Source organism: Phyllostomus discolor, chromosome 1 (assembly GCF_004126475.2).
Source record: "Phyllostomus discolor isolate MPI-MPIP mPhyDis1 chromosome 1, mPhyDis1.pri.v3, whole genome shotgun sequence".
Classification (NCBI taxonomy): Eukaryota; Metazoa; Chordata; class Mammalia; order Chiroptera; family Phyllostomidae; genus Phyllostomus; species Phyllostomus discolor.
The window spans coordinates 157,783,182-157,804,046 of NC_040903.2; the positions used below are offsets into that span (position 1 = coordinate 157,783,182).

The 20,865-nt window shown below is 43.7% G+C and overlaps 2 protein-coding genes and 1 long non-coding RNA gene across 4 annotated transcripts in view; 1 reads left to right on the plus strand and 2 right to left on the minus strand.

Annotated features, from left to right (window-relative positions):
• Window positions 1-4,298, minus strand: part of SPG11 (SPG11 vesicle trafficking associated, spatacsin) — a 104,611-nt gene extending 100,313 nt beyond the window's left edge. The window contains 2 exon segments of the mRNA XM_028505521.2: window positions 764-948; window positions 4,012-4,298. Coding sequence (XP_028361322.1) covers window positions 764-948; window positions 4,012-4,265 — 439 coding nt within the window. The 5' untranslated portion in view covers window positions 4,266-4,298.
• Window positions 4,299-8,131: 3,833 nt separating this feature from the next.
• PATL2 (PAT1 homolog 2) lies at window positions 8,132-19,777 on the minus strand. 2 transcript variants are annotated; one of them, XM_036032758.1, is made up of 16 exons: window positions 18,686-19,777; window positions 17,945-18,035; window positions 17,111-17,322; window positions 16,436-16,516; window positions 15,514-15,656; window positions 14,934-15,011; window positions 14,577-14,718; window positions 13,615-13,735; window positions 13,419-13,516; window positions 13,152-13,205; window positions 12,916-13,049; window positions 12,632-12,791; window positions 11,995-12,135; window positions 10,515-10,612; window positions 9,719-9,868; window positions 8,132-8,533 (listed from the first exon to the last, which is right to left on the minus strand). In XM_036032758.1, exons 2-16 carry the CDS (start codon window positions 17,985-17,987, stop codon window positions 8,515-8,517), a joined length of 1,674 nt encoding a protein of 557 aa, XP_035888651.1. In that variant the 5' UTR covers window positions 17,988-18,035; window positions 18,686-19,777; the 3' UTR covers window positions 8,132-8,514. The 2 variants fall into 2 exon arrangements, with proteins under 2 accessions (XP_035888651.1, XP_035888643.1); XM_036032750.1 differs by having other exon boundaries at window positions 17,945-19,777.
• LOC118502047 lies at window positions 12,083-13,385 on the plus strand. The gene is made up of 2 exons (XR_004904723.1): window positions 12,083-12,145; window positions 13,330-13,385. It is a non-coding gene; the product is annotated as an uncharacterized LOC118502047 (long non-coding RNA).
• Window positions 19,778-20,865: the final 1,088 nt, after the last annotated feature.

Here is a 20,865-nt window from a genome sequence, read left to right on the forward strand (position 1 = left end):
AGGCCCTGGCTGGTGTAGCTCAGTGGACTGAGTGCTGGCCTGTGAACCAAAGTGTCACCAGTTCCATTCCCAGTTGGGGCACATGCCTGGGTTGCAGGCCAGGTCCCCCCAGTGGGGGGGTGTGAGAGGTAACCACACACACACTGATGTGTGTGTGGTGGCCTCCCTTCCCCTCTAACAATAAATACAAAATCTAAAATAAATTTAAAAAGTTGAAAAATTATAAAGAAGGAACCTTAAAATCCAGAGTGGCAAACATGCTACTACTGCCTTAAAAACAGAAGCCCGAGTGCCTTGGTTTCTGCTCCCTGAAGCCCTCAGAATGGGACATAGTCAACAGTTCTGTAACCAGTCTAGATTAGCCCTATCCAATAGAAATATAATGTCAGCCACAAATGCAAACCACATGTAATTTAAATTTTTTTAATACTAGCTGCATTGAAAAGGTGAAACTAATTTTAATATATATTATTTACCTCATTATATCCAAATTATTTCAACATATAGTTAATACAAAAACCTATAATGGAGAGATTTCACTTTTTTGTACTAAGTCTTCAAAATCTGGCATGTATTTGACACTTAAAGGACATCTTAATTCATATTAACCACATTTCAAGTGCTCAAGAACTCAGGTGGCTTGTATTGGACAAAGCAGATCTCCCACAATTTTAGGGATGTAAGAATCTTCCCTGAAATACACAAAATTACGTAGTAATATCACAAATTTAAACACACTAAAAGACTACCTGTAAATACTTACTGATATTTTGATCTTTAATAAGCTTTTGCAGTATCTCCTCACTACAGCTATACAAAATGGTTCCATCACATCTTCCATCTTTCAAGTTAAAGTCATAGATGAGCAGTTCATAATTTTCACTAAGAGCAAGCAGCCTGGGCCTCTCTGTTGGTGTGCTGCTATTATGAGAATCCTCCCACACAAATCTAAGGAAAAAGTTTAGGTTATTTTTTATAGTCTATATCTACAATAATATTCACCCACAACGGGAAGATTTAAAGGGCAGAATGAGTACAGTTCTTTAGTTCACCTGGTAGCATTAATTCTACATCAAATTAAAACAATGGCCCTGGCTAGTGTGGCTCAATGGATTGAGTGCCGGCCTGAGAACCAAAGGCTGGTCTGTTCTATACTCAGTCAGTCAGGGCACATGCCAGGGTTGGGAGCCAGGTCCCCAAGTTGGGGGCACATGAGACACAACCATACATTGATGTTTCCCTCTCTTTCTCCCTCCCTTTCTCTAAAAATAAATAAATAAAATCTTCAAAAAAAGGTTACTTAAAAAAACTTAAGAGAATGTAAACTGTTCTAGGACTTCCTGCCTCTTCCCCCCTTCCCCTTCCTACTTCTTCCTCTCAGCCCCTTCACACCAATGCAAGAATATATAAGTGGGTGGTAAAAAGGATGCATGGGGCAAGAAATGACAGCTGCTTTTATTTCTTCGTCCTGAATACTGACTGGTGACATATTGAAAAGAACTGTCATAATTAAGGGCAAGTTCCAACAACCAAGTATGTATATAATTTTTTTGAGGTGGTGCTCACAATGAACAAAATAAGTTTTGGTAACTTAAATGCTTTCAAAAACTTTTAAAAAGAAAGTGATTATTTGTATTAACTGACCTTAGGACTCCAAAATGGTATGTTATAGTATAACTCTGTCCAGCAGAACTCTCACTCTGAAGATGGAAGTGATCAATATATCAGCACTGTTCAATACAGTAGCCAATGGCCACATGTGGCTATTGAGCACTTGAAATGTGAGTAATGCAATTGAAGAAATGAATTTAAAAGTTTAAGTCACGTGTGGCTAATGGCTACCATGCTGGACAGCACAGTTACAGAATTTTTACAGCAGTGTAATGTCAGGTAACAACACTGGCTAACAAGGATGGAAAGAGACTAATGATGCTATAGCTTCAAGTTAAATAATCAAATTAAATTACATTAAAAAAAAAGGGTCCCAATTCTGAAAACAATGCAATGGACTGAAATGAGGCTACTACACTGATAAAGTTTCATCTTTTTAAAAAAGCTTTTTTTCTACAGAAGTAGTAAATTTTATATCTAGAAAAATTGGACTCGGTGCTATTATGTCCTTATTAGAGAAGATCAACACATTATGTATTTCTATCCTTGTGCCTAATAATTTTTTCATTGATACCAAATTCCTGATTGTTTATACCGAAAATTTGGAAAACATACTTTTTTTTTCTTAAACAACACATATATTTATCACAGTTCTGGAGACTACAAGTCTAAGATCAAGGTGCCCACAGAGTGGTTTCTGGTGAGGCGGCTCTTCCCAGCTAGCAGCCAGCCACTTCCTTGCTCTGTCCTCACAAGGTTTTTACTTTGTGTGCTTGGAGAGAGAGAGAGAGAGAGAGAGATCTAGTGTCTCTCCCTCTTCCTATTAGGAAACCGGTGCTACAGAATTAGAAACCCACCCTTCTCACTTCATTTAACCTTAATTACTTCCTTAGGGGCTCCATCTCCAAATAGAGTCACATGGGTGGTTAAGGTTTCAATACACAAATTCTGGGGAACTCACACAGTGCATAAGACCTCCATGCCACTGGAAGGCAGCCAGTTAAAAAGATGTCACCTCTTTCATACCACCTCCTTAACAATATAAATGTTGAGTATGGAAAATGTTTAATAGATTAAGATACATTTAAAAGGCAGAATACTTGACATCACTAACATCACTAGCACATGGGCTGTATTATCACGTGGAAAAACAAAATTTTCAATGAAAATAACAAAATATAGAATGTAGCGTGATTCCAACAACATAAAAAGGACTACATATACTTAAAAGCAGGATGCAAACCCCTGGAAACTATAAACCTGTCCTTATTTTTACCCTATGAAGTATTTTAATTGAATAAAAATTCAATTCAATTCCAATTAAAAAGCTTTTTTGATCCACCCCCTCCTATTAATTGCATGCAGTTAACTTATGAATGACCCATTAACTCATGCATGTATGTCTTACTTTCTGTTAAGTTCTCAAACATCTAAAGCATTCTACTTTTCACTCTGCAACCCTCTATTCATAGGGTACTTAATACTGTTGAATAAGCCTACTTCCCCTAGTGAGAGTTTCCTGTTTCTAGCAACTAGAGATCAGGAATAAAGAAGACAAACACAGAAGAGATTTTAAAGCATTCACTGGCTTAACAAACGATCTCTACTGTCAGACACTGTTATAGAACCTGGAGATTCCAAGGTAAGGCACCTCTTGGCCACTCAGTCTTAAAGAATTGATGGTTTCCAAAACGTTTTCTATTATAAAAAGAGCCAGTCAGGCTCAGGGGGCACTACCAAACTTGATGTAAAAACTAAGTCCTGGACCAAGAGTTACAAAAATGGAAAGTAAATATGATTGTAATTATAGGGTTTTTTCTACTGCATTCCTAAATCACGCAAGCCTCGTGTAAGAACTGTCTTACTCAACTTTTAGGCATTCTTCCTAGATAATAGTAAGCGCGTAATAAATATTTGTTGAGCGAATAAATGAGTGTACCAACTAGGCTCTCCATCCTTGAAGAAGAATGGGAGGAAAGCCCATTTGTAAAGGAACTCGCTGTTTCAGGGGCAAGAAAAAAGTATCAGGCTCATCCCAATTAAACATGATCCCCAGCTGATATCTTTAACGATTTAACTGAAAGAAGAAAATGCGCAAGGTGCAGAGTACAATGTTGACTAATCGAAAGTTGTTAATGAATAAAAGAATCAGCGTCCAAGCTGAGACCCATTCCTGGTTTTGCCGGCTCCGCCCACCCGGAACAAGGAAGGGAGGGTGCAGAAACGCACTAAAGCGAGAAAGGTCCCGACCGGGAATAGGGCTAACAGCTGAGGCATTTTCCGCAGCTGTCATTCCTCTTCCACCACTGCCCGGCCTGGAACGGGGCATTGGGGGCATCCGAGCTAGGGCTCCAGAACCCCCTGCCCCCCAACACTGCCCAGCCCTCCCGCAGCACTTACTGCCGTAAGGGGCCGTCTAGGGAGCAGCCACCCCCGCCCCGGCCGCCTGGCGCCAAAGAAAGCACTTGAAGGCTGCCTGCAGCGGTCAGGCTCCCCAGAACCTCCTGCTCTCTGTGCAACTGCGCCCAGTTTCCCAGCCGCCCCGTTGCCTCGGCGGGGACGGGCAGCAGCAACATAGGTAGAACCCGCTCCCGCTCTTCAGCGATGCAGCTGCCGCCAGCGGCAGCACTTCCGGACCACTTCTCTGCCGCCATCTTTAGCCCGGCAAATTTTTCTGGTCACCTGAGTCCAACTGCGTCCTGGGCATGCGCAGTGTAGCAGACCCTCTCACTGCCCTCTGGCTCGCAGCTATAGCTCAGAAGTCTCTGCCAGATTACATTCCTTGCCTGTAGAGGCCGGCACCGACCACTCCGTCCAAGCCACTTCTGCATATGCATGCTCAAGCCCACTCTTTACATAACTACTGTGAAATCGTTGAGGGCCTAATTTAGCAACTTAAGGCAGGCTGTAACAGCTTGCTCACTCTGTAGAAGTACCCTTTACCGCCTAGTTATTGGGACCCGGTTCCTGTCTCTTTTCTTATTGTGCTATTATTTTTACTAGTTTACAAAACGTGGAGTAGTGTAATGTCCTTAGTAGTGTGGACTGATCAATTATGAGGGAGCTGACCTGAGTGTTGAAATCAAAATAATACGTGTTGTAATTGACAGGGGAAACAGGAGAAGGGGTGGAAGTGGTGGAATTCTTTTGTCATTATTACCCTTCTCCAGGAAGTATGATGCAAGATTATTGGGAGGGAGAGAGGGAGAAAGAGCAAGTGAGGAAGAAGAGCGGAGGAGTGAGATGGGGTGTGAAGTAGGCTTTTTTGGAAAGGACCCTAATAGACAGCAGTGCCTTGCTTTTAACAACACATTCTTTTCCACAATCGAATGGGATCACAGGGCTACGAAAATCAGCTCCGTTTGTGCTTTGACTCCAGTCCTCCTCTTGTTCTAGGCCATTTGTGCTTTGACTCCAATCCTCCTCTTGTTCTAGGGCTCTGTGCCTGTAAAATTCTTTTTCTCCTGTATTACTTTTTCTCCCTATATTAGAGTGCTTTCATTATCATGCAGACCTGCTACAATATGTGAAACCCATGGTCCTTATGACTTTGATTAAATTTCATTTTAAATCTTGGCTTATAAATCATATCTTTCTCTCTATATATTACCCTAAGCCCTAGCTTTTTTCCTAGATTAGGGGTGTCAAACTCATTTCCACCGGGGGCTGAAATAATTTTAGGACTGTATAAATATAACTACTCCTTAACTGTTAAGGAGTTGAAATTACATTCAGCCCTTTGAAGGCAACCACGAGGCTGATGTGGCCGCTGGTGAAAAGGAGTTTGACACCCCTACCCTGGATCCTCAGCAAACCCTGATGCAGAAGATAGTAGCCCCAGACCTAATAGTCACACTGACCAGACCTCTGGCAAACTAAACATAACATCTTGCTCCAAGTTGTGTTTCAGTTTTTTGAACAACCCCCTGGCTACTTTCCATGAGATCAGAGGGAGCCTGAAAAGACTTCAGAACTGTCCTCAAGACCTGAAGAAATGATTCATTACCCTTACCTCACCTTTGACTAATCAGTTGCCCTATGTAACCTATAACTGACAAGCCATTGAGGAGTTCCAGCTTTCGAACACTAGTTTCCCATTCCCTGGATAATGCCATTCATCAATAAAATAGCCACTATTTCTCCACTGCAATTCTTAGTGTTTAGTTTTTGGCTCTGCTAGCACCTAGTGGAGTAACTCTTTCTGTTCTAAAACATATGTTATTTTAAAAAATGACTTCCTTTAATCTACACCAACGTCTACCTACTGTCAAATTTCTGCTTCCCTTTTAGAAAATTCCAAGTTGCCTCTTCTTGTGGTTAGAAAAACTCCTCTCCTCACCTCAACCCCTCTAACCAGGCTGCTATCTCCACCACACTGTTCCTCAAGATTACTGATCTCTATATTGCCACAACCAGCCATCACCTATCATTCTTTAATCCTTTCTTTAAAGTACTTTTGTCACAGGTGGGCACGGGTAACCAGGTTCTTGGTGATCGCAAAGAATTGAGCCAAACACACAAAGAGTTTATAAAGGAAAGAGAGAGAGCAGATTAAGAGATAGTACACTCCACAGAACATGGGAACAGGCCAGCTCTGAGCCAAGATTGACCTCAAGGGGTGGAGGGATTCTATTCTTATAGGGCAGATCTTTCCTGGCTAGTTTTGGCGGTCTTTCATTGTGCCTGTACAAGCAGTTATATTACTTTAAAGCTACTGTGCATGTGGTCTCCCATGATTTTCCTTGACTGGCCACTGGAGAAGGGGGTAGCACAACGTTAATTTATTATACTATTATGATGAAGCAGGGGTCATGTAGCATCTTCTGCAAAGGTACATTCATGATTCACCATGATTCAGTGCTTTTTCAGAAAGTGGGAAAAACCGGTTTTAGACAGGGTCTCTGTCCTGTATCATCGTCCTTCATCTTAGCCCTGGGGCACTTTTGGGGTTTCCTCCTTCCTATCTCCTGCCTCACTTTTTTAAAAGTATGTTTTATTGGTTATGCTATTACAGTTGTCCCAATTTTTCTCCCTTTGCCCCCCTCTGCCCAGTACCCCCCTTCCCTCCAGCAATCCCCCACCTTAGTTCATGTCCATGGGTTGTGCATATAAGTTCTTTGGCTTCTCCATTTCCTGTTATTCTTAGCATTCCCCTGTCTATTTTGTATCTACCAATTATGCTTCTTGATCCCTGTAGCTTTTCCCCCCATTCTCCTCCTTCCCTCTCCCTGCTGATAACCCTCCATGTGATCTCCATATTTATGATTGTTACTGTTCTGGTTGTTTGCTTAGGTTTTTTGTTTTGTTTTAGATTCAGTTGTTGATAGTTGTGAGTTTGTTATTTTAATGTTCATAGTTTTCGTCTTCTTTTTCCTAAATAAGTCCCTATAACATTTCATATAATAAGGTCTTGGTGATAATGAACTTCTTTAGCTTTATCTTTTGTTCTTTTCAACTTTGGTAACACCACTTCCCTAGTTTTCTACCTATTTCACTAATACCTCCCCTCAGTGGGCTTTTCTTCTTACATAATCTCCCCCTCTCCATCTTTAAATAACATCTCTGTGCTGATAAGTCCCATTTTTGTCTCTTTAACCCTGACCATTTCCTTCAACTCCAGACTGCTGTTAACTGCCTACTTGTTATATCTACTTGGATTTCTAACAGGACTCAAATTTAAAGTTAATTTTGATTTTTAACCCCTCACAAGCCCATCTTTCTCATTTTCCCCACTTCAGTATGGAGCACCCTCCATTCACTCTACCCGGGAATTATCTTTGATTCTTAACCACCACTCTTATCCAGACTATCAGCAATGGCTGTCAACTCTCACTTCCTTCCAAGGTTTATTCCAAATCTCTGCTCTGCTTTGTCACCACTGCTCAATTCTTGCCTGAGCTGCTGAAAAAAAGCCTCTGAACATTTTCCTGCCTTCTATTATTCCCCAACAATTTAGCAGTCAGAATAATCTAAAAATGAAATCATGTCACATTACTTTCCTGTTTAAAATCCTGACTTCACTGCAGTTAAAAATTTAAATAAAAAAAAAATCACAGCTTACAGATCTATAGCCTTCCCACTTATCTGTGTACTTGAGCTACATTTTCTTTTCCTGAAACACACCAAGTTCATCTCATTTTGGTGGCTTTGTGTTCAATAGGGCCTCTTCATGAAATACTTTTCATTTCAGCTTAAATGTAACCTCTGTTGAGGTTACAGGCCTTCCCGGGCCATTCCACTATAATCACTCATCACCCACTTTCATTTTCACCATGGTATTGATCACCACTTGACATTTTGTATCAGTCCCTCTCCAAATAGAATGTAAGTTTCAGAAGAGCAGGGACTTTTCCTTGCTCCACACTGTTACCCTAACACCTAATATGGTTCTTAGTTCATAAAAGGCACTCCAGAATTTGCTGGCAAATGCATAACCTTGTCTGTGAAGTTACACCAAACATTTCATATCCCAAAACAAATATTTAAATTCATTTCTCTTTGCTCAGCTAGGGCTATTTTCTCTTTATTTAAAAAAAAAATGGCAACATTGAAGCAATATCCAAGGTCATAGTTTTGTTAGACATAACAAGGCCTTGTCCCTTATATTAACAATATTCTTAGAGCATTCACATATAAGCAAATGGCTTTCGTTATACATCCTAATTTACAAATAAGTTTTAACACATTATTATAATATCTCTAATTACACCTTACTATCTCAGGCTTTTTTTCGGCATCAGATTTTTGAAGAAAGCATAAGAAAATGTTTTGGGTGGGGCCCTCCAACATATCATAAGGCATAAGAAATGTCTTCAGACTCTTGGATCCCTGTAGACATAGCCCATACAACTGGTGTCTGATGGTCAAACTGTTCCCACATGTCCTCATTCCAGAGCAGTGAGATCAGTAGACCCAGGCAAGCCTACAAAGACAACAGGTATTAAGTGCAAATGATCCCATTTTCTAAAGTATTATTGTGATTTAATCAATATCTGGCCCTGAATGGTATGGTTCAGTGGGTTATGTGACATCCCACAAACTGAAAGTTTGCTGGTTTGATTCTCAATCAGGGCAAAGGACTGGGTTACAGGCCAGGGCCCTGGTTGGGGGCATGTGAGAGGCAACCAACTGATGTTTCTCTCCCTTTCTTTCTCCTTTCTTCCCATTCCCCTTAACAATAAATAAAATCTTAAAAAATTAATATGTGACTCTTTCCAGCAGATGTTTAATTCTGAGGACAGAGATGACCTCCATATTGTTTATGTTTGTATTCTGGAATAGTTGACCCCTTCTATATATATTTTGTTGTTGTTGATTGCTTCTTGGCTACTCCACTATTGGCTAGATTACAGGAGGAACATGCTGTAGTCTTGGATGGAGGGGCTGTGTTTGATCCAGGCAGGACTTGTGATTCACCTCAGCATTGAATTTGGTGTTCATTGGCATTGCCTACTGATGTTACAGCTCTGTTTGTTGGAAAGAGGAATGTAGAAATGTTTCACCTCTCTTATACTAGGGCTATTGTGTTCCTTAGTATCAGCTGTTTTCCACATTGTCTTTGCTACTCGCAGGGTCAGTTCCTCTGTGGAAGTTTCTTCCACTGTCTCTTCTGTTCTTGGGACAATTAGGGATGATACTTGGTTCATTGATTCCTGTACTTGTTTCAGTAGCAGTGCTGGAGGTCTATCAGACACTGCAGCTGTCAGTGTGCCTGTGTGCTGTGGGCCTGCTGGTCAAGGGGACCTGTTCAGAGACTAATGTCCAGGCTGCTCTGCATTGATTCAGACATCTTGTGCTGCATTTATTGATCCCATCAAATAGTTCTTGAATGAACAATTCAGTTTCTGAAATTAAGTCTTGCCTTCAAATAGCTTAGTATGATAAATGACCAAAATACCTGGGAATCATTTAAGTGGTTTAGCTAAAGAAACAGACCATAGGGACCTAATTTGAGGTAGACGCGTTACTCAGTGAATGCCAGAGTGTCTGCAACTACTTCTAAAAGAAAGCTTTCCTCCATGCTCTTGGCTGGAAAGAAATAGAGAAGTGTCAGAACCTAGACTGGGCTCAAACAAGGGATTATGGCCTTGTTTCTGCCATAACTTACTGCATTGTAGCCTCTAGCTGCTGTACCAATTGTTTGTCCACATGGCGACAGAACAGGGCAAGAAGGTTGCTGGGGAAGGATAAGGGTTCTGCCAAAGAGGCTGTGGGCATCTGAGCTATCTCCCAGGCGATTAGAATCACTATGTCTGTCCTGGGGGGCAGAGAGGAAGAAATATATCAAAGTATTTGTATTTATACAGGAAAGAGGCTCAAGGCCAAGATCCTTGTTATACTTTATCACCAATATCACTTTCTATGCATGCAGCAATTAAGAGAATATTTGCACTTTTGATATATGCCAAGGCACTGATTAATGCTTTATGCATCTTCTCTCTTAATGTTCAGAACTCTAAGCAGCTAGTACTGTCATCCCTAGATTCCTCTTTTATAAATGAGGAAATAGGCTAAAGAGAAGCTAAGTAACATACCCAAAAGTTACAGTAATAATAAGTGACAGAGGCAAAATTCAAACCTAGGCCTGTTTGACTCCAAAGTTTGTCCCCTTCTAATTGTAATGGGAAAAAAAATACAATGTAAAAAAAAATTAAAAATATAAAAATAAAAATAAAGCTTGTCCCCTTAATTACTATGCTATACTGCCTCCCATGGAAAATAACACTCTAGGGGACTAAAGAGAGGGGGCAATAAAAGGCAGAGCAGCTACAGCTCTGCTAGTATTCCCTTTGACCAGCTTCTTTCCTGATGCTTGAGTACACCATTCAGGAAATAACTCATCTGGTCCAGCCTACACATCCCAGAGGTACTGGAATAATATTTACAGGCCGTTATGATCTTACCAAGCTACATGGTCACTGTTGGATTCCACTAGGGATGGATCCAGGGATACCAGCTGCTCCCCATGACTCAGCAGGGCATAGAGCAAAGATATTCCAAACTGCAAATGATAAAGCATCCAGGGAAAATGAGTTCGCCCTAAGCATTTGGTGCTTCCTTGGCGCTGTCTTTTTAACTACAACAGCAAGTTTACATGTACAAATTGAGTCCAACACCCATAAAACTATTAAATTTTACATTGGCTGGCCAAAGAACTCTCAGATCTTTCCAAGGGAATCACTGCTCTGAAGTTTCCAAAAGATTCTTCCAGGGCAGGGGTCCCCAACCCTTGGGCCACAGACCAGTCTGTGGCCTGTTAGGAACCAGGCTGCACAGCAGCAGGTGAGCTGCAGGCAAGCAAGGCTTCATCTGTATTCACGGCTGCTCCCCATCGCTGGCATTACCACCTGAGCTCCTCCTCCTGTCAGAGCAGCAGCAGCAGCATTAGATTCTCATAGAAGCGTGAACCCTACTGTGAACTGCACATGTGGGGGATCTATGTTCGTGCTCCTTATGAGAATATAATGCCTGATGATCTGAGGTGGAGCTGAGGCAGCAATGCTAGCACTGGGGAGCGGCTGCACACACAGATTATCATTAGCATAGAGGTATGATGCCACAGAGACCATAATAAACCAATTGCCTGCAGACTCACATCAAAACCCTATCAGTGAGTGGCAAGTGACAATTAAGCTGCATCTGGTAGCAGACTATACAGCCATCCCTCTACCCAGGTCCACAGAAAAATTGTCTTTCATGAAATTTGTCCCTGGTGCCAAAAAAAAGGCTGGGAACCACTGTTCTAGGGAACTGACTAAATGCATACTCATGGGTCCTGCCCCCAGGAGTCAGGAGTCAGAGGAATAGGGCAGAAATGGACCCGGGAATCTGATGCAGGTAGTCTGTGGACCGCACCGTAAGAAGCACTGCTTTAGGCAAAGGTCTTTGGAGAGGGGTTCATAAGACAATCCACTGGCATATTAGAACATACCAGAACTTCACCTTTAGACTCTCATCTTTTAAAATGTTCTATTTTGTATTTATTATGTACCTAATATTAGCATAGTGTTACATATAAGTGACTTATAGACACACACAGGTGATGTGTCAGATTTTTTTTTAACCAAAAGAGAAACACAATAAAAAAACTTTGGTGACCTTTGCTCTAGAGGGCACATGAGCACCATCATCAGAGAGCTTGTTAGAAAAGCAGATGCTTGGGCCCCAGCCTGGGTCTACTAGATGAGACTCTCTGGCAGTGGGCCCAAGGAACTGGTGTTCAATAAGCTCTCCAGGTGATCCTAATGCTCTCTAGAAGCTGATAAGCACTGCAGAGGATAAGCAGGAAAGATGAGGAGAGGGGAACATTCCCTCATTTATTCCATGTCAGTGATACCACCTGGAGGCCATCTATGGCAAGAGAAAAACCCCCAGACATGTTACCTGATTCTGCAGCACCACAGTGACTGGCCGCTCTGAGGAGCCAGGTAGAAGCAGCATTAGTCCCTGAAGTCCTTGGAGGAGTTCATGGAAGGTCAAGTGACTGATGTATTTGCCCAAAGGTTTGAATAACATTTGTAGGACCTGCAAGAAGGTGAGTGCCTCTCTCAGACTCCTCTGCAACTTCACCTCCTCCTGTCTTGTACCCCCCACCCTGATCCCTTTTCTGGCTGACCTGCCTTTTTTTACCTACCCAGTCAGGTTATTTACCAGACCTATGACCACTAGTGTCTCTTCATCCCCAATCCTGACCCTTCGAATCCTACTAGTTCTATGGTGCTTTCCCTAAGAAAAGTAGATATAGGGCTCAACTCTTGTCAGGAAGTTCTTATTTTCACACCCTCCACAGCACACTCACACCTGTGCAACCAAGGCCTGTATGTTTTCTTTTGTTCATTATACCCACAGATGATCAGCTGTTCCTACAGTTCATTCTGTAACCCCTCACCCGAGGGTGGCAGGCTTTACACCCCTCAGTTCCCAGCACCTCCTCTGGAATCTCTGAGGCTGGGGACTGGAGGAGAAAACATCCCTAACCCACCCATGACACCATCCTCTTCTCCACTTAATGCCACGCTACCTGATCAGCTGCATCCCTCTTGATGAGGAGAGGCAGATGGTGGGTGATAACCAGGAGAAGGCTAACAGCCTGCTCCTGGGGCAGGAAGGGGAGCAGGCGGGCCACTAGGGCTTTCCCCTTCTTCACAGACAGCACCTGCAGGAAGCCATCTGCTGCTTCCCTGTGAGTGAGATAGGAGAATACTTTCAGGCTGTGCACAGAGGAGAGGACAACATGCCAGAAGGAAGAGGCTGAAGCAAAGCCAATGTCTTTGCTGGGGGGGGGTGTGACTCTCCCATGCTCACTCCGGGTTGTTCTGCTCCTGGGTCTTTAAGGCCTGGAAGAGCTTCTCAACGTGGTTTCTCTGCTGCTCCGAGTAGTAGGGCTGTGGAGGCCCATTCTTCTGGCCCTCCTCTATCTCTAGTAACTGAAGAAACATCTGGGAATTTGAGGGTGGGAAAAGAGGAAGAAGAGGTCAATTTGAGCAATATCCCATTTTCGAGGATAAGTTAGGAAGTCATTCCTAAAGATCTGATCTCACCTTTTCAATCCATGACAACACCCGAAGCCTCTGACTGCTGGCAGCCCCTGTCTCCTAGAAGAAAGAGTCCCCAGCCATGAGCTGCACTTCCACAGCGGCAGTCCAGGTCTTCGGCGAGCTAGAAATTGAGCTGGAAAAGCTAACACGAAGTCTGATTGCACTTATTCCTCCCATGTAGGTCACAAACTGAACTCAAGCATGAGGGTGCTCAAAACCTTGCTCCAAAACAAGGAGCAGAAAAAGGTTCTGGGAAGATATCACTCCTACCGGCTCTGGAGTTCCATGGGGTACGGCATCAATGGCTCGGCGAGGGCTAAAACACGTCGACATGGCTACCTGGCCTAGGGAACCCTCGATTCGAACCACTGCACGAAAGAAGTCAGAATGGACATACTTCCCTCCACTTTCCACCCTCTATCCACCCAGATGGCTAGCCCAACCCAGCAGGTCAGCCTGCTCCTACCTGACTCGTAAGCCTCTGCCTTCTGAATATAAGGTGTTACCAGCTTGAGAGACTCAACCTTGTTCCTTCGTCCAAGAAGCTCTTCATCTGCCTCCTTCTTCTCTAGTTTCTGATAATACTTCTGAGTCCATGGAATGTAAACTTAGAATTAAGATTCTCCAGTGAAACTTCTTAACACACACTGTCCTGTAGCATCCCTTCCAGAAATGTTCCTGGCACCTTAGGCCCTATTGGAAATCATTCTAAAGTATTTTAAACACCTTGGCCCTCATGCTACTTCATGCTGCGATTCCCATACTAAGGCCTTCAAGAACTAGGTACTATTACCAGGTCTGATAAAAAGGCAGAGAGAAAAATGGAGTGCCAGGAAGCAAACTTGACCCAGCATCTGCAACCTTCCTGCATTCCTTGTTCCCAGCATCTGCAACCTTCCTGCATTCCTAAGTTATCCACTGCACGCCCCATATCCTCCACCTCCCCATTTTGATAATGTGATTCTACCTGTGCTTCCCACAGAATTAGCTAGTGGCATGAAGATAGGAAGGAGGAGTAAATGAATCAAAATGTCTGCCATCATTTGTTCAATTGAACAAATCAAATCCCACTATTTCTAAGATCCCTGTGATTTTGATGTAAAAAAAGTAAAGGTAAATAGATGAATGTTTATAACAAGACATTTCTAAAGACTCATAAATGTGCACAAAGGTGGAAAAGTCCATATTCCCAGGCTGAATAGGGGAAATTCATGGCAAAGGATGGAGACAAAACCTCAGAGTGTGTTTGGGGAATTGTAAAGAATCCCACTGGGCTGAAGTGTAGGAGAACAGAGGGGTAAATGAGGTCAGAATGTCAACTTTAGAAATAAGGCCCCTATGAGCTGAAGAGAGGACCTGAGAGGGCCCATGGAGTCCAGACCTTTTTGACCCCAAGGTCAGAGGCTGGGAAGAGCATATGGGGCTCACCTGGTAATAATAGTCTTCCAGGTAGGGGTTCTCACTCTGCAGCTGAACCATTTGCACTTTTATCACCCAGTCCTTCTCTTTTCGGGTCATGAGTTTAGCATAGGCGTCTGGCTGCTGAGACCAAGGCTTCTTGGCTGGGGGACTTTAAGCCAGGAGGAACATCCCTTTAGACCCACCCACCCCTGCCACAGTGAACTTCTCAAGGAGTGGTGAGCAGGGAGTGGAGCTGTCTGGGAAGGATGGGAGAGAGTGCAGAGGTGGGCAGTGCTGTAGGGCTCCAAATTGTGCAGGGACTTTGGGGAAATACCCAGCATGCAGATGAGCTGCCCTCAACCCTGCTCCAGGTCTAGTTTTTACCTTGGTGTTCGACTATGCTGCTGCAGCTGAAGGATCCGTTGGTGCTGGGGGTGAAGCTGGGTCAGATGACTGGGGAGACTTAGAAAGAAACTTAGCTGAAAGCAAGGTCTCAGCTCCTTACCTTTCCCACTCATTTAGCCTCTGGTAACCTCAGCTGGACATCTAAGGGAACTGTTTACATGCCTCTCCAAAGTCAGCCACATGAAACATCACAATCCTAGCTCAACAGGACCCACAGGCCCCTCTAATATATATTTTTCTGCAATTTGGCTGCAGGAAATGTTGACACAGTAGAAAATGATTTAGTCTGGTTGCCAGGAGTTCTGAGTCCTAACCTCAGTTCTGCATGCCAGCTAACCTTCGAGTAAGTTCTTTTTTGTCTCCCTGGGCCTCCATTTCCTCATTTGTGAGGGAAAGTGGTTTGGACTCCATCTCAGACTTCTGTTGTTAAGTTTCTGTATTTTTCTATGGCAACTGGTAGAGTGGCCCCCACCCCTCTGCAGCCACTACCTCCTGAGACCTTCGAAGAGGAGCTCCGACTGTTGTGGATGCTGGGGTGCCTGGCACCCTGAACCAGTACCTGAACCTAGGGGGCCATGAGGTCGGTGAGCTGCAGAAGAGAGATGGGTCTGGTGAGAGCAGTCGAGGTCCGAAGTGCCGCACTGGAGAGCTGGTGCTGGGAAGGGTGGGCCGGAAAGGAACTGGAGACAAGTAGTCCAGGGTCTAAGAGAAATAAGAGGTCTGTGAGGAGGGCATCTCCATCAAGTCAATGCTGCCCTTGCTGCTAAGTCCCTTTTCTGTCTCTACATTCTCACCTGCCTTTACCCTCAAGAACCTCACCAGACATTTTGCTGTCTTGGGTGAACTTCAAGCCAACTGTGAGGTCATCAGACTGTGGATCCTGTCCTTGTTCCCAGCAGGGTTTCTCACCTCCTAGGGAGCAGCTCTTCAGTCCATGACAATGTAGAGACATGTGTTTTCCCTACTGTCTGGTGAGCCAACATCTCTTGCTCTCCTCTCTATGATAGTTTTCTCTCAGGCTCTTGTGCCTTCAGTCACTGGGACAATGCTTAGCTGCCTCTTCTGAGTCACTGGAAGGCCTCCTGAGACCTGCAGTTTCCTACTCTTCTCCCTGCAGTATTTCCTGCAGTTCCTCTACCCCAGGCCATGTTCTCATTATGCAGTTAATTGAAGGGCAAGTGCTCTTTCTAACCCTAAGCTCAGTGCTACTTATTTGCTTAAAGGCAGGGGAGTGGAAGTAGGGATCTACTTTGTCCTTTTTCATATGAATGGCCAGTTGTACTAGTACCACCTGTCATTTACCAAGCTTCCCTACATGAAAGGACATCTCCCACTTTTCATACCTTCATCTTACTTTGGGTGCCTCATCTCCAAGAGCAAAGTTAAGAGAAGACTGAACATAGTGGAAATAAGGAACACTTGGCATGCTTCTTTTCAGCAACCAGTCACTTTCTGTCACTATGGAGCCTAGAGCAACTCACCTGCCATAGAAACTGCAAGGAGGTAGGTGACATCCCCAGCATACCAGAGGCCTTGATTCCAGGAAACCTGAGAAGACCTCTCTGGAATGAGAGGGAAGAAAACCCAGGTTCACGTGAGCCCCTTAGTGTCTTCTAAATTCATCTGTGTCTACGGGGGTGGGGAGGCAGTAAGGCCAACCATTTCCAATACCCATGACAGTGGCAGCCTGGTTCTCCCTCATAATCAAAGTCAACTGGGCCAGGCCCCTCTCCTTCCCTGAGGGGAAGCAAAACTGGTATCTCAGGAGCAGGTTGATCTGAGGCACTCCATTCCTCATGGGAATCCTTGTCTCTCTCCATTGGTTGTGGAAATCCAAGGGAATACATACCAGGAATGGACTGCTGAGACACAAGGGCCCAGGGTCAAAGCACCAAGAGCAGGGCCAGCCCCTATGAGTGATGCACAGCCCTGATACAACCTGGTTTTCAAAGTGAAGACAGCATCAGAAACTAAGTGGGGGTGACAGGAAGAAAGAGGTAACAAAAAGTCCCTACTCATGTTCAAACCTGAAATAGAAAGTGTTAACCCAGAACCTATCTTAAAAGGGGTGAAGAAGAGGAGAGGGCTGTCTAGCCACACTGTGAACAGCAGACAGTTCAGGACAACAGTCCCTCCAGCCCCTCCTGCCATGGCACCTGGGTGTTGTGGACCACACTGAGGACAGCTGGATCCCCAAGATCTTCCCCCTCTTCATCTACTTCCTCCTCCAGGTTTGGGGCTAGATCTGGATTCAGGTCCTCTTCCTGCTCATTTTCTTCCTCCTCCTCCAGCTGGGAGGCAGGCACCAGCTCCTCTTTAGGAGCCAAGCAGCCACAGGACTTGCCTGGGCCTTGGTTTGAGTGGGGGCCTGAAAAAGAAGTAGAAGGGGGCTCAGGTGTGAGGAGTCTCATCTAGAGAGGCAGCTTCTCAGTACCACTTTTGTTCATGAGCCATCTCCAGCACCACCTTCTAAGAAGTCCTACTGTTCTAAGCATTTAATAGCCTCCCTACCCCAGAGAGCCCCTACCTGTCCTCCACTAGAGCAAACAGTACCTGGCACATGCCAGACACCTTTACTTTCTACATCCCCTCTTCAGTTACCTCATTAGATACCACCACAGGCTTCTCCATCTGCTCTCCTCCACATAATAGCCACTTCTGGGCCTCTTTAATCAACCAAGTTCCAGCTGCCCTGACTCACTGCAATTTAACCAACCCTACTGTGCACCAGATATTTCACGTGTATATGTTCATTTAACTCTCACAAAAATCATATAAGCCTGTATTGATCATTTCACTATGAAGGTGAGAAATAGGGACCCAGAAAAGTGATTTCAGTCACCCAGCATAATATAGCTAGCAAGTAGAAGAGTTTAGAGTTACTCCCAGTGATTCTGGACATACAAGCCCATGTCCATCACTGAACCAGAACAGCAAGTCTCCGCATCCCCAGGCTTTTTATCCAGGTACTGTGGCCCGCTTAGTGATACCTTCAAGACATTTCATCTTTACAGGCTGGTGGACTTTCTCCATAGCTGTTTCCTCTGATGAGACAGCACTGTCAGCCTCTGGAACGTAAACCTGGGACAGGGGAGAGACCCAGAGGCACCCTCCTCCTCAGTAAGGATGGCATGGTACTCTAAAACCATGGTCATCCCCCAGCAAGGTGGTCAGGGGAGCACAGCCCTTGGCTCTCAGACTGCCCTAAACGTCCACCCTATGACCTCACCAGCCCAGCTGCTCTGCAAAGGGACAGAAAGGAGGAACAGGGCTAGGAGTTGGAGAAACACTCCCACACAAACACCACCACTTCCATCTGTGCACAGTGAGGGAGCCCACAGCTACCTTGTTGCTGCCCTTTCTGCTTACTTTTGCCATGGTAGCCTGGGCCAGCACTGGCTTGCTGCCCCGGCTTTAAGAGTCCCAGCCACTCCCCTACTCTCCTGTTAAAGGGCCAGCATCCCCAAAACATGGCATCTTGATAGACACATGAAAACATAATCTTATGATAAAGAAAATCCTTGAAAGGGCAAGAGAAATAAACTGTATTTTTAATCATTCAAGTTTTGAGTACAGTTTATTGGGATTGATATTTGGGAGCAGATATTTTAAAAGGGTATCCCTGTGTTCTTCTCCCATCATAGGGATTGTGTAAGGTTATGTTCCCTTCAATCCCTACTTTTGCTCCATCAAAATTGGATAGGAAAATTGGTGGATCCTGGGGAGATTACCTAGCAACCAAGATCTCAGGGTGGGGCAGTGCATTTGTGGATCCCTGCAATCCACCTGGTGATGCCTGCCCTTCATCAAGTCTGTGAACTTAAGTCTGCTACCCACTTCTAACTGATAAGGGAATCCCGTGAATTTAGAAGTCAGATCTTCAAGGTAAAAACATTTTTGCATGATTACACAATCTTGCATCTTCTTGGCTGCTGCAATGGAAAACTGATTCAGAAGCTGAGGAATAAAAAGGAAGGAAAGAATAACAATAAAAACAAGCATATAACTACTGCTGGTAGGCAAAATCCAAGACCCCACCTGAGCTTCATCTAAGCCCCAAGTGATCCTGGCTGGGTTCGGTGCCCACATCTGTGTTCAGCTGAACCTCACATGACTTTGTAGACCTTCTGAGTAAGAATAAAAGCAAAGCAAATTTTTCCACATCAGAAAGGCAAGTTAGGGCCCTATCATCCTGGTTATAGGACTATAATTCTTGATGCCTCTAAATAAAAATATTTGTTTCAAAAGTTTTGCTGTAGGTCAAAATTATATGGGCAGGCAAAATTTTAAGTAGCTTGAAAGTTACTAAAAAACTTTTCAAATATCTTAATTGGGTTCAGGCCTTTTGGTATCGTTTCTCAGCTGTTTCTCTCATGAACTTCCTAGTAGCTCACTTTGGTATTACTAACAAAAGGGCTAAGTGGTGAATTTTAGTGTTCCAGAAGTGAGTTATTAGGTTGTTATAGAGACCATGTCTGAGGGAGAGCCACCTGCTGCATACAGATTTGCATTCTGAAGGAACTTCTTGTACCAACTGGTACTAAGGTGAAGACAGGGCTTAGTTTTCAAGATTATAGTCCAGACTTGGCTATTTGAAATTTTACTTGGGACCTAGTGGGTTTTGTGAAAGTCCTCTACTTTTTCCTGAAGTCTCATGAAGTTGTAGATTGTCTAAACTTCTGGCACAGTTCAGCTGTGCTAAGTTTAAGCCAAACCTGTGCTAGGCTTGGTGTACAGCAATTGAATAAAGCAGGTGCCACCCAGGGCCTCTTACAGCTTTGGGACAAGTACAGACGAGTAAACAGAATTGTTAGATCAAAGATATATTGGAAATGTTTACGTTGGTGGAGAGGGGGCATAAGGGGCCTAAATGGTAATGGGAAAAATACAGTAAAGATAACATTTTTTTAAAAAGAAAAGTTTACATTTGCCAAATAAAACACCTAAGGACAGTTCTTATATGGGAGATTTTTAATCCATCATTTCAGTTTCTTTAAGGTCTGTAGATCTATTCCAGTTTCAGTTTTTTCTTGAGGTTGTGTTGTTAAGTTATATAATCTTCTAGGAATGTGTCCATTTCTTATAAGTTCAAATTTGTTGGCATAAAGTTGTTTATAGTATAAGAGTATTTTTAAAATTCATGCTTAAATCTGTACTTTGTTTCTCTTGTTATTTCTAACATTATTTACGTGTTGTCCCCTCTTTTCTTCTTTTCCCTAGTTTGTCTATTTTATTGGTCTTAAAAAAAAAACCAGGATTCTAGTTTCTAAGTCAGGGATTCTTCAGGAAGTAGATAGTTCACTCAAATTGGATAATTTAAGTAGAATTCAATAAAGGGATATTTGTAAAGGTATAGAAAGAATGTAGTGCCATTATAAGGAATAGTACAGTCCCCTAGGACTGGTAATAGTTGGTGGTTACCACTTTAGGGCAAGGGCCAGAGGATGGAGCCATTATCAAAACCTGCAGACAGAGAAGGCTGCCTGGTAGGCAGATAATGTCAACGCCTATGTCATGTGGGCTCCAGTGTGGCAGCCCTCTCCTAAATTATACCCATTCTCTCTGAGATCTGTATCTGCTATCTGCTCTCTTCTTGCTTCTCGAGGCCTAGGCATAGCAAAGGCTTGCCACCCTTTCTAGCACCAGGGGTGCTTCACTTTCCTTTATCACTTTCCCTTAATTCTGCTCACACTTTGGTAAATACACCCATCACAAAACTCTCCTTGGTTACCAGACTCGAATGTGTTATTTGTTTCCTGTTAGGACCCTGACTGATACCATCTCCATCACCAGCCTCCTGAGCCATTCTTTTCTTTGTTTTTCTTCAGCTTTCTGTCCCAACCCTCAATTATCAGCATCTAAAACATAATTACTGTCCTTAAGTCCCCTGCATGACTCTATTCTCAGCAGT

Bases quoted from the DNA above. Each gene is read 5' to 3' on its own strand.
- PATL2 (XM_036032758.1), bottom strand. From the start codon at position 17,987: ATGGAGAAAGTCCACCAGCCTGTAAAGATGAAATGTCTTGAAG. The intron at 13,050-13,151 runs GTGAGATCAGAT...TCAAATTCCCAG, and splicing joins TGTTGTCATGGATTGAAAAG to ATGTTTCTTCAGTTACTAGA. The intron at 12,792-12,915 runs GTGAGCATGGGA...TCTCACTCACAG, and splicing joins CAGGAGCAGAACAACCCGGA to GGAAGCAGCAGATGGCTTCC.